The sequence below is a fragment of the Dermacentor andersoni genome, chromosome 1, assembly GCF_023375885.2.
Source record: "Dermacentor andersoni chromosome 1, qqDerAnde1_hic_scaffold, whole genome shotgun sequence".
Taxonomy (NCBI): domain Eukaryota; kingdom Metazoa; phylum Arthropoda; class Arachnida; order Ixodida; family Ixodidae; genus Dermacentor; species Dermacentor andersoni.
In genome coordinates, this window is record NC_092814.1 from 161,666,280 (window position 1) to 161,685,383 (window position 19,104).

Consider the following 19,104-nt stretch of genomic DNA (forward strand, 5'->3'; position numbering starts at 1 on the left):
AGTCTACCTATTTTGATCTGTTTGAGATGTGCTACCTGATTTTGTCTCTCTTGTTCAAAAGCACTGACTTTGCTTTGACATATTATTTATTGACAGCATCTCTCTCATTGTGTCCTCTTTTCACATCAGTGTGGAGTTATTACTGCCCCACAATTTTTTCCATCTTTGGGATGCCTTTGTGTTACAGGTATATATTGGGCATAACATGAACTCACAGTCTAACATTTCCTCTTTTAATCTTCTTCTAGAATTGGAGGTGGTTCAACAAAGCATGGTGCTGGACTCCTGGGGCAGCTGAAGGCCACTACAATAGAATGCAGAGTTTCCAAATACAGCATTCAGCTGTACAAGGACTTTGAAAGCAGAGGCTTTGACACAGGTATATGCCTTGAGCATGTTTCCTGCCTTATATATGTGGTCAGTATCAAATTAAATTGCCCATGGCATATTATATTTAACCCCATATTTCCGTATTTCTCCAAATATTTCTTGATAATCTAAATAACTAGTTTACATTTTTTGGTTGTCTAAATGTTTAGTTTTGAAGCTGCAAACAACCATTATATGAGGTGTTTCCTTGACTGTCTCAAATTATTAAATATAGTAAATTTTAAATGCAGTACTTAATTAACTGTTTAATTTGTAACTTTAATGCACATGTAACTGTGGACTTGAAGCTGGTCAGTACTCGAGGCATTTCCACTTACTGTAGAAAATCTGACAGTGGCACCAGTTTCTTGGTTAACTAGACTTTTTTGCTTAATTCATACGCTGTGGAAAGCCCTGATGGAAACCCATATACATTGCTATGGAAGGAATACGTGTTTTGTTTGTGGGGATCGAGGTGCCTTCTCGCCCCTCATTCCCCAGCTTGTGCATTGTGCTTAGCTTGATCACTGGAAACTGCCGCTGCAATGGCAACATGGTGGACACAGCTAGCGCACCGGAGCTAATTTCCCATGTAAGCTGCGCTTCTCCCTCCTGGTGTTGAGTCACTGCACAAGCATACGTCACCGGGTCACTCCTTGATTGGCCTTCCAAGTGGTGGCCTCCAGGCAGCCTCTCCACCTGAGCTCTCCTTCGGCTGAGCACTTCGTCACCACAGCAGATGTTCACAGGCCCGCAATTAGTTGGTTATGTGGGACCTTTGCATCCGCAGCTTTTTCGTTGCGCTTGGTGGATGTGCATACTCGAACGGTCTTGCGGTGAGCCTTTGCCCATAAGTGCCGTGACTGTCGCACTGTGCAGCATCTCCACAAGTTCAAACTCGAAAGCGTGCCTTTTCGGAAAGCGTGCCTCTTCGGTTAAGCTTGAAAACACAAGATATTCAGCAGATGGTGCTACTGCTTCCCTAGGCGTGAAGCTGTTTTATTTAAATTAATTTATCTTTTAGTGGCCGATGCTCCTTCTGCCTGTGAAGCCATTTGTTCTTGCTTTTTTCTTCATTTGTCATGCTGAAGCAGCTTTTAAACATGTCGGCTCTCTTTGTCTCATGCTGATTGAGTCGCCCTTGTTACGTTTCGCCTACAACGCGCGGTAATGCCGGCGCGGATGCAACGGACGCCGGGGCTTCGTTCAAAGCGGCGGACATTTTGGCCCGTTCGACGCCGCCGCAACGCCTCCCCGCCAAGCGTGTCCAAGCGTGTTTCAGTGCCACGTGTCTTCGTGTGTGCGTGTGTGTGTGTGTGCCCACGCTTGTCAAAGCGCGGCAGCCGGGGAGCGGAGCTCCCCAAGTGAGGAGCCAGCAGGTCTGTCCGTCGGCGGGTTGGCGATGCGTCACTACACTCGGCTCAACATGTCTCTCGGCTCGACCGTGCGCGCCGTCGTGGGCTCATGCTCCGCCGTGTCGTGGGCTCATCCCGTGACCTTCCTTCTGGCCCGCGACGCCGAGAGTATAAGAGCAGCTGCCCCCGGACGCCAGGAGAGAGGCTCCGATTTGTACTGTTGAGTTATGTGCTCTCCCGTCTCTCCACTTCGGTCGACCTGACCGGCCGCTCTTTTGCTATGTTAGAATAAACAAGTTGTTCTGTTACCAGTCTTCTCTTGCTTCGCCGGGACCTTCGGATGCTTCCAGTGCCCCAGGCCGCCAGGCCAACGCTACCCTTGGGGCTTGCGACCCATTCGCAATAACGGGCGCCAGCACCGAGTCCCCAACAACTGGTGCCAGCGGTGAGATCGCGACAACGGAGGCCAGCAGCGAAGAGATGCGGTTGAATGTATGCTGAGCAGCACAACGACCATCCGGGAGCAGTGCAACGAGCCCTGTGTGATGACTGGTTGCCTGCAGCGGAACGACTGCGCGGAATTCTTGGCTGCGAGGTTTGGTGAGTGCGGGACTTTCTTCTTCTGAGTTTTGCCAGGCTTTTGTTAGTGTTAGAAACAGAGCTGGTAATTGTGGTTGTCGTTGCTGCCGGGTTAGTTTGCGGCAAGACAATAGTAGGCAGTAGAGAAAGCAGCATTCAGAGCAGCCATGGATTTGAAGTCGTTGCGCAAACCGAAATTGCTGGAGCTTGCAAGAGAGTTGGGTCTGGATGTCTCAGACAAACTCAGAAAACCAGAACTGCTAAGGGCTATTCTTGAGTTAGAAGCTGAGGATGACGAGCTGTCGGAATGCCTTGAGACCATTGAGGAGAGGGAGACGGCAAAAAGACAGGAGCGTGAACTTAAAGAACAAAAAGAGAAAGAAAAAGAAGAGCGCGACCGTCAACACGCTTTGGAAATGAAGCGTCTCGAGTTAGAGATGGAACGCGCTCGTAATGGAAGTCAGGCACACGGTGCAGGAGAACGAGTATTGTTCAAAATGACTGACCTGATGCGGCCGTTTAAGCTTGGAGAGGACATTGGTTTGTTCCTGGTTAACTTTGAGCGAACGTGCGAGAAGCAGGGGTTCTCTCGGGAAACGTGGCCACAGCGCTTGCTCACTTTGCTACCCGGCGAGGCGGCCGACGTAGTCGCTCGCTTGAATAGAGAGGAGGCAGAGGATTTCGACAAAGTGAAATCGAGTCTGCTAAAAAAGTACCGGCTGTCAGCGGAGGCGTTCCGTCGGAAGTTTCGGGAAAATGAGAAAGGCAAAAGTGAGTCATATACAGAGTTTGCGTACAGGCTTATGTCAAACATGCAGGAGTGGCTCAAAGAAGAGAAAGCGTTTGGTGACCACGAGAAAGTTCTGCAGTGTTTCGGGCTAGAACAGTTTTATAGTCGGTTACCTGAGAACGTGCGGTACTGGGTCTTGGATAGGCCAGACGTTAGTACGGTGGCTAGAGCCGCTGAGTTAGCCGAGGAGTTTGTGAGGCGTCGGGCTCGCGGAGCTAAGGACGGTCAAAAGGGTGAATTTGGCTCCAAGTTTGAGAGGCCGAAGTTCACACCCATGAGAGCAAAGGGGGATACACGTAGTGCGGATGCGAGTGAAAGCAGTCCGACCGAACGTACGGAGACGGCGGCAACCGAAGCCGAACGCAGAAAGCGGTTCGAGACGAGGCAAGCGCGCGTTTGTTATACGTGCCAGAAGCCGGGTCACTTTTCGGCGCAGTGTCCAGAAACAAAAACAAAAGTCGTGTTTTTGTCTTTATGCAGCACTGACGAGAACATGAAGCTTCTCGAGCCTTACATGCGAGACCTCCTCGTGAACGGGAAAGAGTGCCGAGTGCTTCGCGATTCTGCAGCTACAATGGATGTAGTTCACCCCTCTTACGTAGAACCCGATATGTTCACGGGCGAGTGCGCATGGATCAAGCAAGCAGTGGAAGCTCATAGCGTGTGTCTGCCGGTAGCAAAAGTGCTTATTGAAGGACCTTTCGGAGCACTTGAGACGGAGGCCGCAGTGTCATCTATGCTGCCCCCCCAGTACCCGTACTTATTTTCAAACAGGTCCGATCACCTCCTGCGCGAGAAGGGGCTTTTGTTTGGTGAGGCTAGCGTTCAGGCCTTAACCAGATCGAAGGTTCGGGAGCTCGCTGCAAAGGCGGTAGTTGCGGGGCCGACGTTGTTGAACGATGAAAAAGGGTCAGAGGCGCAGCAAGCTGGTATTCAGAGCACGCCCGAACTGAATAAAATTGAGCCTGTAGCGTTAAAGGCACCAGATACTGGAGAGGAAAATCCCGACACGGGAAAGTTAGAAGAGCTGTCTCCAGATTTGCTCATCGCGCCTACGTCAGACGGACTAAACAGGTTGCTAAAAGTCAGCCGGTCGGCTTTGATAGCCGAGCAAAAGAAGGATGGCAGCCTAGAAAACATACGCTGCATTATCAAGGAAGGTATCGCCAAGAAAAATGCTCGCTTTGTGGAAAGAGGTGGGGTCCTGTACCGGAAGTATCTAGACCGCAGGGGAGTGGAGTTCGATCAGCTGATCGTGCCTCAATGCTATCGTCAGGATCTGTTGCGCTTGTCGCATGGGGGTTCGTGGTCCGGACACCTAGGAGTTAAGAAAACTAAGGACCGTCTCTTGCAAGAGTACTATTGGCCAGGGTGTTTTCGGGACGCAGACCACTTTGTGAAGACATGCGACACCTGTCAGCGGGTGGGCAAGCCAGGGGACAAATCGAGGGCGCCGTTGAAGTTGGTACCTATCATTACGGAGCCTTTTAGACGGCTCGTTATTGATACAGTGGGACCTTTGCCGGTAACAGCCACGGGGTACTGACACATTTTGACTGTGATCTGCCCAGCGACAAAGTTCCCTGAAGCAGTGCCGCTTAAAGAACTCAGCTCAGTTGAGATAGTCAATGCACTACTGTCCATATTTGCGCGAGTTGGTTTTCCTGCAGAAATCCAGTCAGATCAGGGTACAGTGTTTACTAGCGCTTTGACGACAGCCTTTCTCGAAAGGTGCGGGGTAAGGCTGTTACACAGCTCAGTGCACCACCCCCAGTCGAATTCCGTTGAGAAGCTCCACTCCGTCATGAAGCGCGTGTTGAGAGCATTGTGTTTTGAACATCAAACTGACTGGGAGCTGTGTCTGCCTGGAGTGATGTTTGCATTAAGGACCGCGCCGCATGCGGCTACGGGGTTTTCGCCAGCTGAACTGGTGTACGGTCGCTCGCTGCGATCTCCGCTTCGCATGCTTCGAGAATCATGGGAAGGCAGGGGCGACGACCCAGTCGTGGTAGAGTACGTGCTTAAGCTCCTCGAACGCTTAAGAAGGGCACAGGAGTTGTCAGGTGAAGCAATGGCAAAGGCCCAGCAGAGGGCCAAGGTTTATTATGATTGGACAGCCAGGGCCCGTCGTTTTGAGGTGGGCGATGAGGTCATGATATTGCGTACATCGCTAAAGAACAAACTCGACGTGCAGTGGGAGGGCCCAGCACGGATTGTTCAAAAACTGTCGGACGTTAACTACGTGGTGAGTCTGCCAGGAAAGCGGAAAGCACAGCAAGTTTACCACTGTAATCTGCTCAAACCCTATAAGCAACGGGAAGCAGTGGTGTGCATGATGGTAAACGTTCCCGAAGAGCTTCCGGTCGAGCTTCCGGGACTAGGCTCAGTGACGAACAGGAAAGACACCGATCAAGTCATTAGTGACTTAATAAGTAAAGCATCGCTGTCGCCTGAGCAGAAAACCGAACTACACCAGCTCTTACAAGAGTTTCAAGGTCTGTTCTCTGAGAGGCCTGGTAGGACTTCTGTCCTTACTCATGACATAGAACTTACCTCCCCAGAGCCAGTACGATCCAAGGCGTACCGGGTGTCACCCCGCCAGAGCGATATTATGGAGGCTGAGGTAAGGAAAATGCTACAGCTCGGTGTTATTGAAGCAGGTGAGAGTGATTATACCTCCCCTTTGATTTTAGTTGAGGTACCGGGCAAGGAACCTCGTCCTTGCGTCGACTACCGCAGGCTTAATTCCATCACTAAGGATCAAATTTATCCGATCCCTAACATCGAGGAGCGCCTTGAGAGAGTGAGTAGCGCTCAGTTTATTTCCACCCTAGATCTTGTCAGGGGTTATTGGCAGGTTCCACTTACAGAAGAGGCTAGTAGGTATGCGGCGTTCATTTCACCAATGGGGACATTCCGTCCTAAAGTTTTGAGTTTTGGTTTGAAGAACGCGCCATACTGCTTTTCAAGCCTCATGGATAAAGTGTTGCGGGGACAGCAAGAATTCGCTTTACCGTATCTAGACGACGTAGCGATATTCTCCACATCCTGGCCTGAGCATATGGCGCACTTGCGGGCAGTGCTAACCCGCCTGCGCGATGCGGGCTTGACAGTCAAGGCTCCCAAGTGCCAGTTAGCACAGGCCGAGGTTGTCTACCTCGGACACATGATTGGTCGGGGTCGTCGCCGCCCCTCTGAAATAAAGGTGGCCGCTGTGCGAGACTTCCCGCAACCGCGCACGAAGACCGATATTCGGTCGTTCTTAGGTGTCGCCGGCTACTATCAGAGGTACATCCCCAGGTACTCTGATATCGCGGCTCCCCTAACGGATGCTCTAAGAAAGACAGAGCCGCAAACAGTCGTCTGGGATGAGACAAAGGAAAGAGCTTTTAGCGCCCTAAAGAGCGCCCTAACAAGCCAGCCTGTGCTACGATCGCCCGACTACACAAAAGGGTTCGTTGTTCAGTGTGATGCTAGTGAGCGAGGCATGGGCGTTGTACTGTGCCAACGGGAAAATGGAGAAGTAGAACACCCCGTCCTGTATGCTAGTCGTAAGCTGACGAGTCGTGAGCAGGCGTATAGCGCCACCGAGAAAGAGTGTGCGTGTATCGTGTGGGCCGTTCAGAAATTGTCATGTTACCTAGCTAGCTCGAGGTTTATCATTGAGACGGATCACTGCCCTCTCCAATGGCTGCAGACCATCTCTCCCAAAAATGGCCGCCTCCTGCGCTGGAGCCTCGCTTTGCAACAATATTCCTTTGAGGTGCGTTACAAAAAGGGGAGTCTCAACGGTAACGCCGATGGCTTAAGTCGAAGCCCCTAACGTGGGAATCAGCCTCAAAATTGCTTGTTACTGATGTTTTTCTTCCTGAGGCAGGATTTTTAACCTATTGCTTTCGTGTAGTGTTTCAAAGTGATGATGTGCTTTCTAGTGCAATTTTCCGATTTGTGGACGCGTTCTGAGTGCTGCTAAACTACTGTAAGGAACTAGGCAGCAGTATAAAAGGGGAAAGAGCCTGGCAGGGCTTAGTGAGGGTTGTGCCGTGCTTGCTGACTGAGCGGTTGACTTTCGGCGTAGTTCTAACGCTTGCCGGAAACGAGAACAAAAATGTCAACTCTCCCGAAGTCACTTTGCAGTGTCCTGTGTGCACCTGAACGTGAGAACGAGGCCTTCTCTGTGCGCTGCGCTCAAGAAACGCCAAAGGACGCCCGACTTCGGTTATGAGCATCATCGAGCGACATCCCTCCGGACAGCGGATGCAGTCCCCTGACCATCGGGATCTCCTTCCCCCGGCGGGGCGGTCTGTTACGTTTCGCCTACAACGCGCGGTAATGCCGGCGCGGATGCAACGGACGCCGGGGCTTCGTTCAAAGCGGCGGACATTTTGGCCCGTTCGACGCCGCCGCAACGCCTCCCCGCCAAGCGTGTCCAAGCGTGTTTCAGTGCCACGTGTCTTCGTGTGTGCGTGTGTGTGTGTGTGCCCACGCTTGTCAAAGCGCGGCAGCCGGGGAGCGGAGCTCCCCAAGTGAGGAGCCAGCAGGTCTGTCCGTCGGCGGGTTGGCGATGCGTCACTACACTCGGCTCAACATGTCTCTCGGCTCGACCGTGCGCGCCGTCGTGGGCTCATGCTCCGCCGTGTCGTGGGCTCATCCCGTGACCTTCCTTCTGGCCCGCGACGCCGAGAGTATAAGAGCAGCTGCCCCCGGACGCCAGGAGAGAGGCTCCGATTTGTACTGTTGAGTTATGTGCTCTCCCGTCTCTCCACTTCGGTCGACCTGACCGGCCGCTCTTTTGCTATGTTAGAATAAACAAGTTGTTCTGTTACCAGTCTTCTCTTGCTTTGCCGGGACCTTCGGATGCTTCCAGTGCCCCAGGCCGCCAGGCCAACGCTACCCTTGGGGCTTGCGACCCATTCGCAATAACGGGCGCCAGCACCGAGACCCCAAAACCCTTCAAGTGGAAGAAACAAAAAATGTGCTACAGACTATTTCAAGCAATAGAAAAGACATTTCAGTTAATTCATTTTGCCATCATTTGTTAATTTGACCTTTCGGATAATTCGACCGAATGTTGCAGTCCCACATAAGTCGTATTAATCGCAGTCAACTGTATTTTTCACAATCCGAAATGAGATGCATTAGTGTTTTACGTAGCTTTGTCCCACAGGCAAGTCTTTGTGGGTGAATCACATCAGTGTGCCAGTGTATTTTTTCTACAAGTTTGGGGATGCTTATTTGGCAACCGATGCTAGTGTGAGAATCCTTATGTAGAGGATATGACTTGAGTGCAGAGACTGGCTTCAACTTTTGCAACTGCAGTATGTGCATAAGGGAATTGATCTAAAGACCTAATTAGTAAAAAATTGTTAAGTAATGCTCTTACTGGCAACTGCCGCACAAATTCTGAGGTCCGCCACTGCTATGAATGTTGGGCAGCAGTAATCATAATCTTTGTCTCAAATTCCCTGTACTCGGCACTTGGAGACAGTCACTGTTGAAACACCTGCTGGTTGCTACAGTTGGCAGGTGTTCAAATACCATGATAAAAATTTAGATATGCATGGTACTGGGCACTTCCTAGAAATTTTGCATTGGTGGAAATGTCGAACAACCAAGGAGGGGAGAGAGGTGTATATTTTTTGCTGTGACAAACATTCTGCAGTTGGCACCACATATGTTGAACTTGTATGTTTCGAATTATTACTAGTTATAATAATACTATCCCCCTTGTAAATGTCATCTTGAAGTACCCAAGCACTGTGACTCGAACATCACCTATATTAACGCAATAGCATTAAGGGCCTCGTGACGCAGAAAATCCGGTGTCGGCGTCTGGCGCCGGCGTTTCTTTGAGCGAAATTTCCCGTTGTAGAGAAGGATTGAAACGATATAGTGGGTCGTTCTCTTGAGCGCTTTCTAGTGGGTTGTCCTCTTCACTGCTTTCGCTCATGAATGCCGCTCGCACTCGTAGTTCGTACTCTGCCTAGACTGTCGCTGCTGCGCTGCTCCTAGTCCGATCAAATAAACACCTTAACATTTGGTGTAGAGTGCTGTACCCCTCAAACCTCCCACCCGGGAACATTGATCCCGTACCCTGCCATCTACCATGCCTTGGGGCGCCTTCCAGCAAACACCTCCTCCTACACCGACCGCATGTCCTGGTGTACCTCATCGCCGCGACCCTGCTATCTTCACTGGCGCGGCTGATGCCGGTCTGTAGGACTGGCTCATTACATATGAGAGGGTCAGCACGCATAACAAGTGGAACGAACCAGCCAAACTGAACCATGGGCTGTTTCTTCTACCTTGCGGGTGTCACCAGCCTATGGTATAACAACCACGAAGCAGATATCCTGACCTGGTCCACCTTCAATACCGCCCTTGTCGACGTATTTGGTTGCCCCGGTGTTCATAAGCTGCATGCAGAGCAGCGTTTGGGGGCGTGTTCTCAGCAGCCAGATGAATCATTCACCAGTTAGATCGAAGACATCCTGGACCTATGCAAGAAAACGAACTCGACCATAGCGGAGTCTGAGCGGATTAGTCATGTACTAAAAGGTATCAAAGGCGCCTTCAACATGTTGCTCGCCTTTTCTACTTTTCTACGCAAATGAGGGAGGGGGGTACCTTTACTACTACAAATGTGAATAATGCCCACCATTCGCCATAAAGACGCATAAACCTGCAAAGGATAAACGAAGTAAGGTTTATCTTACCGGTACGCCTGTGAGATACACCTCTTCTTTACTTGGCAAACAACAAACTGCATCAAATGGACTCACGAATGAAAGAAGCGCAGGAAGAACACTGCCAAGAACAAGTACAGAAGCGAAAGTGTAAAATAAAGATTTCTAGTAGCGTTTTTTTTTCATTAGCTCTGGAAGAATTATAGCGAAATATTGCGGAACAATCACAGTTCTTTTGGATCCCTCGTTTGCTGCTCTACCAAATTCAGTGCCAAAACCGACTCGTGCTGCTGTATGGGAAGCTGCGTAACGATTGCATGGCCGCCAGTCCCGTACAACTGCGTAGAGCGCAGGACGCTGCGGTTTGAAAGGTAGTGCGGCCACCATGAAAACTTAGAAAAACACCCACATTAGCACAGCAGAGAAGTGGCTACGTCAAACGGCTCGACTGATAACTGTAGAAGCGTCATTCAAAACACACGGAATTATTCTCCCCTTCCGGCGGCGTCTTCTCTCTTTCCTTTTTAAATAAAAGTATCATCATCATATCATCAACCTATTTTTATGATCACTGCAGGACGAAGGCCTCTCCCTGCGATCTCCAATTACCCCTGTCCTGCGCCAATCGATTCCAACTAGCGCCCGCAAATATCCTAATTTCATCGCCCTACTTAGTCTACTGCCGTCCTCTACTGCGCTTCCCTTCTCTTGGTACCCATTCTGTCACCCTAATGGTCCAAGGGTTATCTACTCTACGCATTACATGGCCTGCCCAGTGTGATTTCTTTCTCTTCATGTCCACTAGAATGTCGTCTATATCCGTTTGCTCTCTGATCCAAACCGCTCTCTTTCTGTTTCTTAAAGTTATGATAAGCATTCCTCGTTCCATTGTTCTTTGGGCAGTCCTTAACTTGTTCTCAAGCTTCTTTGTCAGTCTCCCAGTCTCTGCCCCATATGTCAGCACCGGTAAAATACACTGATTGTATACCTTCCTTTTCAATGATAACGATAAGCTTCCAGTCAGGAGCTCACGATGACTACCGTATGCGATCCAACCCATTTTATTCTATGTATTTCCTTCTCATGATCACGGTTGCCTGTGATTAATTGACCTAGGTAAGCATACTCCTTCACAAACTATAAAGGCTGACTGGCAATCCTGAACTGTTGTTCCCTTGTCCGGCTATTCATCGTTATCTTTGTCTTCTGCATATTAATCTTCAACCCGACTCTTACACTCCCTCTGGTAAAGGGACACTAAAGTGAAAAATGATTTCTTCTGCATCAGTAAATTACCATTCTACAACACCAAAAACACCACTCTTACAACGCTAAGACGTTTGGTAAGCCAGAAAAAGCGCAAGAACGAAATATGCGTGGTGACGCCTACTTAAGTTCCCGCACCTGGGGGCTGTGACGTCTTGGATTTTTATGGCATCTTCTAGGGCCTACTAATTTTATATAGCGGTACAGATTGACTACATTATGTCCTAAAGGAACCAAATATTAAACATGGCAAGTTTCGGGAACCTTTATTTAGCCAATGCAGCCCAAATGCGAAAACATACTTTGGAATCTCTGACGTCATGCTGACGTACTGGCGCTGGGGTTTCGGCACGAAATTCAAATACTGATACTTGGACCTTCATTTTCTCATCTAATAATCAAACTATTTTTTTAAATGACTGCCTGCAGGGTTCTCAAACAATGCTTCATTAGTCTAAACTGATTTATTGTTTCGCTTTAGTGTCCCTTTAAAGTCCTCAATCATTTGTTACAACTCGTCTCCAGTGTTGCTGAATCGAACAATGTCATCGGCAAACCGAAGGTTGCTGAGCTATTCGCCGTCGATGCTTAACTCCTAAGCCTTCTCAGTTTAATAGCTTGAATACTTCTTTCAAGCACGCAGCGAATAGAATTGGAAAGGTTGTATCTCCTTGTCTGACCCCTTTCTTTATAGGTATCTTCCTACCTTTCTTGTGTAGAATTAAGGTGGCTGTGGAATCTCTAGATATTTTCGAAGATATTAACGTAACTTGTCTGTATTCCTGATTACGTAATGCCTCTATGACAGCTGGTATCTCTACTGAATCAAATGCCTTTTCGTAATCTATGAAAGCCATATTCAGAGGCTGATTGTACCCTGCAGATTTCTCGATTACCTGCTTAATGACTTGGATGTAATCCATTGTAGAGTATCCCTTTGTGAAGCCATCCTGTTCCCTGGGTTGGCTGAAGTCGAGTGTTGCCCTTATTCTAATGCAAATTATCTTGGTGAATGTTTTATATAATACTGGGAGTAAGCTAATGGACCTATAATTTTTCAATTCTTGATTCATAACTATTTTCATGAACAACAGTTAAGTTTGGTAATTTTCGCTTTTTCTTCCTGTTTGGCTGTTGCCCTGGCTCTCTCCCTCAGTAGATTGCTTAATTTCTGATCTTGCGAGTCTTGTTTCCAGTTGCCAATCTTGCACGAAAAGTGCTGTACAATTAAGGAAAAACCTGACGTAACGGGTGACAGTCATATTGCTTATGGGTTTAACTGTTATTGCAGAATTTGATGATAGATGCTGTTTTGTATTATTTTATTTCCCACCGTATCTAACCCATATCAAATCAAATAAGTTTATTATTATTACATCATATGGTAATTACAGCATATAAGATGTACAGACAAGGGTATATGGTTCCAGAGCATCTGGAACCATCGCAGCGAGCCGTCACTCGAGGAAATAATGAAGCAAAATAAAAAGTTAAATGCAACTGGCGTTTTCTCCGGCTGCAACATGTTCTACAAGCATACAGACCAGCTGACTATGAACCAAAAACAAAGCAAGAGCGATGCGCATGATCATTGAATAGATGGTGACAATTGAACACATCGAGAATTAATTGCACGGGCACCGAATCGGTGAGAAACTGGCCTTCACACCCCAGGAGATGCCGATAACTACCGCCCTCCTAAAGGATTGAAAAAGGCCGCAAAATCTTGACCACCGAATAGCTGCCAAGTGTCAAGATTGATTTGGCGGTGCTTTAGGAATGCGTGTGAGGAGTAGTGGCATGGGCGGTGCCAGAGACGGTGAGGAAGGGGGGGGGGCCTTGGGCCGCCCCCCTTGGGTACGTGCCTGGACCTGCCTTCTGACTCGTTACCGGTCCTACACCTGAGGCCCATCACTCGCCGTTCGCCTTCTCCACATCGTCGCTCACTACTGCTGATGCAGCCTCGTCCCTTTGCTCGTGAGGAGGAAAGCTAGTCATCGCAGTGCACAAGGCACGGGCTGCGACGGTATCGAAATATGAAAGCCCTCAACAAAGTCCATCGAATGTGATAGACATGTTTGTGGAGGTTGTTCACACACCTGCACTTTTGGACACTGGAGCTGCTGTATCCGTTATGACCACTCAACTTAGCCATTTGCTTCAAAAAGTGACGACACCACTTTCTCGACTATCCCTCCGCACAGCCAGCGCCCAGCGTATTCACCCCATAGCAGCGTGCACTGCTCGTGTTGTCATTGCGGACGTTCTATATGCCGTCAAATTCATCATTTCCTCATGCTTGCATGACCTCATCTTAGGTTGGAATTTTCTCTCCTGTCACAATGCCATGATTTATTGCGCACGAGCCAAAATAGAACTCTTGCCGTTGTCAGACTTGACGCTGGCCAACAGTCCTTAGACTTTGAACTAGCTACTTGTCAAAGATGGCACCACAGTCCCCCCGAACTCGTCAACGGTTGTGTGCCTCTATTGCAGCAGCCTCTCCGACACTGCTGCACTACTTTCTCCATCCGACCGCTTTTGCACCCTAAAAGGTCTGCTGCTACCTTTTGCAATCATAGAAGTCACGGCGGGATCCAGCGCTATCTTTGTTAGCAACTCGTCCCCATGCACTGTGATGCTGCTGCGAGGGGAATGTCTCGGCAGCGTGAAAGCCATTGAAGCCATGCAAGTTATGGATGTGCTCGATGACACGCACTGGAGCACTTACAGTATGCTCAGTGCTATTTCTATGTCTGCTCTGTCACCCTGTGATGTATTTGGTTCCTCCATTACTGATAACCTTACACCGGCCCAACGTTCCGAGCTTTGATGCCTGTTAGAAGAATTTTGTTCTTCTTTCGATGTCGGGCAACCTTCCCTGGGCTGGATGTCCACTGTTACACATCGTATCGACACTGGCTCCCAACTGCTACTGCGGCAACGCCCGTATTGCATGTCTCCCGCAGAATGTTGTGTACTTAACGAGCAAGTCGACGACATGCTTGGATGCGAATGATTCGACTTTCGAACAGCCCATAGGCATCACCTGTTGTCCTTGTTGCGAAAAAAGATGGTGCAGGGACATTTACCTGCTACTGTGAATTGAAGAAGCCATTGACAGCCTACAAGGAGCAGAATTCTTGTCTTCTCTTGATCTGTGCTTAGGGTATTGGCAGGTAGCCATGGCAGACGACAATCGACCGAAGACAGCTTTTGTCACGCCCGATGGCTTGTATGAAAATGTCCCACAGCTTTTGAGTACATGATGGGTACCGTTCTGCGCAACTTGAAATGGCATACATGCTTGTGATGCCTGGACGGTGTCATTGTTTTTGCTCCAAACTTCCCAACGTACCTTCAATGCCTCCAGTGTGTTTTGATGTGCTTGAGAAACGCCGGACTACAATTTAAAGAAGTGCCGATTTCCAGCGTGGCAGCTGACCATACTAGGTTACATCGTCTCCAAGGATGGAATTCTCCCCGATCCAGCCAAACTTCGAGCCGTTGGCGAATTCCCTAAAGCTACATCCATTAAAGACGTGCGTAGTTTTGTAGGTCTGTGTTTCTACTTTAGACACTTCATCTGAAACTTCGCTACCATCATATCGCCCCTGACGAAGCTCCGTGGAAGCAGCGGGCCCCTCACTTTGTGGTCGTATTTAGAGTGCGACGAGGCGTTCGTAATCCTGCGCCGTTTGCTGATGTCACCTCCAATTTTGCATTACTACGACCCGATGGCCCCTACAGAGGTGCACACTGATGCCAGCTGTGTTGGCCTCGGCGCAGTCCTTGCACAGCGCAAACAAGGGTTTTCTAAATATGTAGTGGCTTATGCAAGTCGCACACTTATGAAAGCTGAGAGTAACTACACCGTGATAAAAAAAGAATGTTTGGCGATCATCTGGGCTCTTACTAAGTTCCGGTCATATTTGTATGGCCGCCCATTTGATGTTGTCATGGACCACCACGCACTTTGTTGGTTGTAGTCACTGAAGGACCCCTCAGGCTGCCTTTGCCGTTAAGCACATCGCCTGCAGGACTACGATATTCCCGTGCTCTACCATAGCGGTCGCCAGCTCACTGACACCGACGCCCTGTCACAATCTTCCTTGCCTGACGAGAATGCCTGCTGCCCTGCATACCAGCTTGCTGTTTCTTCTATTGACCTTTGCACCATCGCTTCTGAACAGTGCAAGGACCACTGGATCGCCTCGCTGATAGACTTACTCTCTGATCCACTGGCACAACCAACTACTCACGCATTACGTCATCAAGCCCATCATTTCGCCATTCGCAACGACCTACTCCACCGACGCAATTACACCGCCGATGGCCGCCAGTGGTTGCTAGTAGTACCCCGCAGTGTGCGTCCTGAAATATGTGTGTCATTCCACTCTGATCCACAGTTTGCACACACAGGAGTATTCAAAACTTATCATTGCCTTCGACGGCGGTACTACTGGCATGGGATGTACAGCTACGTTCAGAAGTTCATTCACTTGTGCCTCGAATGTCAGCGCCAAAAATCTTCACCGTGCCTCTCGCAAGCCAATCTGCAACCATTACCTTGCCCTGCCCGGCCATTCGGGCGTGTAGGCATCGATTCATTGGGCCATTTCCCCTGACATCTGCTGGTAACCGCTGGGCCATTGTGGCAACCACCTCACATGATACGACTAAACTGTTGCCCTCCCAGCGGCTACAGCATGCAATGTTGCCTCCTTCCTGCTTTGCCAATTCACACTGCGTCATGGTCGAGCACTGGAGTTGCTCAGCAATTGCAGACTTGTCTTCTTGCCAGAAGTTGTCGAGGCCATCCTCAAAGAGTGCCACGTTGTGCACTGCACAACAACTGCATACCATCCGCCGACCACTGGCCTCACATAATGCTCAAACCGTACGCTTGGTGACATGCTCACAATGTACGTAGCCTCTGACCACACAAATTGGGAAGCCATTCCGCTCTTCGCAACCTTCGCCTACAATACCGTCACTCAGAGCACCACTGGCTTTTCGCCCTTTTTCTTATTGTACGGCCGACACTCCTTGCACACAATCGATGCAATCCTTCCGTACAAGCTGGATGCATCTGAGTGTGTGCCTATATCTGCCACAGCCAGATATGCCGAAGAATGTTGCGATCTTGCGCTGGCCTTTACTTAAAATGACCAAGAGCACCAGAAGAGCATTCGCAGTGAGATCACTTCTGAGCCCACGTTCCTCCCCGGAGCGCTTATGTGGCTCTTGGTCCCTTCTACTGCACCTGGTCTCTCGTCGAAACTACTGCCCCAGTATGAAGGCCCCTACCGCGTCGTCGAACGCACATCTCTGGTCAACTACTTGATCGAGCCCATTAAACAGTCTTCGGACATGCGCCGTCTTAGATGAGGCATTGTCATGTAGTGTCGTTGAGCGGAAATACGGGCGGGAAAATACGGGCGGGAGGAAACGGAGTGTACAAGGCAGACGCTCACTTACAACTGAAGTTTAATGAAAGGTTTTCCAGGGGGCAGAGGGCAGCACATCCGTAATCTGGCTGCGCATGAGCAATCATGGAACGAAATTCGTCAGGGCAAATAGCATCCTGTGGACATTGTGAAGAATTTGAGCAGACGTCTACTGAAAACCTCGTGACGTGGTCATCTCCTATAGCATGCAGCATTGCAACCGACATGCCTTGGGGTAGAACTTCCTTTGTCAGGCCAAAATTGACGATGGGGAGGCATGTCCGGTTATTGGCGGCGGTGACGTCAGAGTGGGGCACAGTGATATTGTGCATCAAAAGGACATCAGGAACAGGCGTGGCGACGTAATCACCATCGGGCACAGGAAAAGATGATAGCCAATCGACGAAAGTCAAGACTTTAGGCGGCAGGCGGACGAAGGCAGTCGTACTAAAGTTGTTCAGCAGTTTGGGACAAATATGCGCGAGTGGTGGAAGTTCGAGGCAAAGGGTACTGGCAGAACAGTTGATCAAAACGGAATGCACCGTAAGAAAGTCGAGTCCGAGGATTAGGTCGTGGGGACAATTGGTCAGCACTGTAAAAAGAACAGGAACGTGGCGGTCAGCAATACCTATATGGGAAGTACACATTTCGGTGACGTAAACAATGCTGCCATCGACCACGCATACGGCTTGTGTAGTAGCAGGCGTGAGAACCTTCCTCAGTCGACGACGGAGGTTACAACTCATTATGGACATCTGGGCTCCAGTGTCTATTAACGCCGTCAAAGGGACACCGTCGACGTGAACATCAAGTAAGTTCTGGTTCGTTGGGACGGTCCATGGAGGATTTCGACACGACGAGGATAATGCAGCACTACCCCCAGGAGCTGCATGGACTAGTTTTACATCCGGGAGAGTCCATAATTGGTCGGCGACGAATAGCAGCGTGGTTGGGGTGACGGGAAACGATGGCGCTGAGGAGACGGTGAGCGAGCAGGACGACTGTAATCGACGGATACGTCAGAGGTAGGAGGCATATGGCGAGGCGAGTAATGGCGCGGGTTGACATATGGGCGAGGAGACGGGGAAAAGGAGCTCGAATACTTAGACATCCAGGAGGTGCGGCAGTAGCGAGCGATGTGGCCAATGCGGAGGCAACGGAAGCAAATGGGCTTGTCATCCAGAGTTCTCCACTCGGCAGGGTTGCGGTATCTGGGAGGGGAATACAGAGCGCCATGAGGCGTAGCTGTGGGCACCGGTCAGGTGTCAGGTCAGGAGACGGAGCAGGCAGCAGGAAAACTGAGGTTTGCAAATTCTTGCCGCACCAACTGCCTGAATGAGAGAGATCGCTGGGGCAGGTTGGTCAATGGTGGAGTTAAGTGGGCGTGCATGGAATGGCGCAGGACTTGTAGCCTCGAGCTCGCGGCGAACAGTATGTGTGACGTGCTCATTTAAGGGCAGTGAAGCGGTAAGGTGTACGCAAGACGAAGTCGCAGCCGTGTTAGGGAGCCGGGAGAACTGTGGAATGACGTGGCGGCTTTTGGCGAGCTCAAAGCGGCGGAATTCCTTGACAATGATGTCAATGGTGGACACATTGTTGAAGACCAACAAGTTGAACGCGTCGTCCGCGATCCCTTTGAGTACGTGGCCGACTTAGTCATCCTTGGCCAATTTCTCGTCGACTTTCCGGCAAAGAGCGAGCCCGTCTCGTATGTCTGAGACATACGATTCAGTAGAAGACTGAACTCGGGTAGCAAGCTCATTTCTAGCAGCCAGCTGCCGACTGGTGGGACTTCCAAAGAGGTCGGTGAGCTTCTCCTTGAAAGCATCCCAGCTAGAGATCTTGTCCTCGTGCATCCGGAACCAGACATGAGGAGTTTTGCCCAAATAGAAGAGGACATTCGCTAGCATAATGGTAGGGTCCGAGCGGTTGTTTCGGCTAACACACTCATACAGGCTGAGCCAGTCATCAACGTCGACATTATCTTGGCCGGAGAAAATGCCAGGATCATGGGGATTGGTTACCATAACATATGTTGTTGTCGGCATCGCAGGAGTGGAAGCAGACGAGGCGTCGTCACCGGGAGTCAGGGTGGAAAGCAGGACGGTGTGGCCGTTGCAGAGTTCCGTGGCGAGGATGGGAAATGGCACCCTCCACCAAAACGTTACGCGAAAGAAGGATTAAGCAGTGGAGACTATTTACAGAGTATATTTACAAAGGATAACTGCAGCGCTGGCCAGTTCAGCCAACAACTTGAGAGCCAGAGAGCATTCGTCGTCTTCGTCGGGGCGCCTGCGTGCATCATCCACAAGAAAACGCAATATGCACGTATCAATATTAAACAGTATGATGCACCCTGTCCCTGTAGGATGTGCTTTTTGCAGCATTTCTTTGTTTTCCTGATCAATCGCAACCATTGCTTATACATGAGACTTGCATTAGGGGGACCCCACGGCTGGTCTATCAGAGTATCATGGCTTAATTAAGGTGCAATGAGTGATGCCTTATTGGAGTGATACTTAGCTGGTATGTCCTTATGGACAATACAAGCTCATTTCATAGGCATAGTGCTTTGTTTTTTATTTAGATGTCTTTGTTGTGCTGTAGCT

General features: G+C 49.7%; 1 protein-coding gene across 5 annotated transcripts in view; it reads left to right on the forward strand.

Annotated features, from left to right (window-relative positions):
- The window catches only part of LOC126547123 (pyruvate dehydrogenase phosphatase regulatory subunit, mitochondrial), a 138,516-nt gene that overhangs the window by 6,776 nt on the left and 112,636 nt on the right, over positions 1–19,104 (forward strand). For all 5 annotated transcript variants that reach the window (XM_055062676.2, XM_050194992.3, XM_055062678.2 and 2 more), the window contains one exon: positions 249–379. In XM_055062676.2, coding sequence (XP_054918651.1) covers positions 249–379 — 131 coding nt within the window. The remainder of the gene's footprint in view (positions 1–248; positions 380–19,104) is intronic.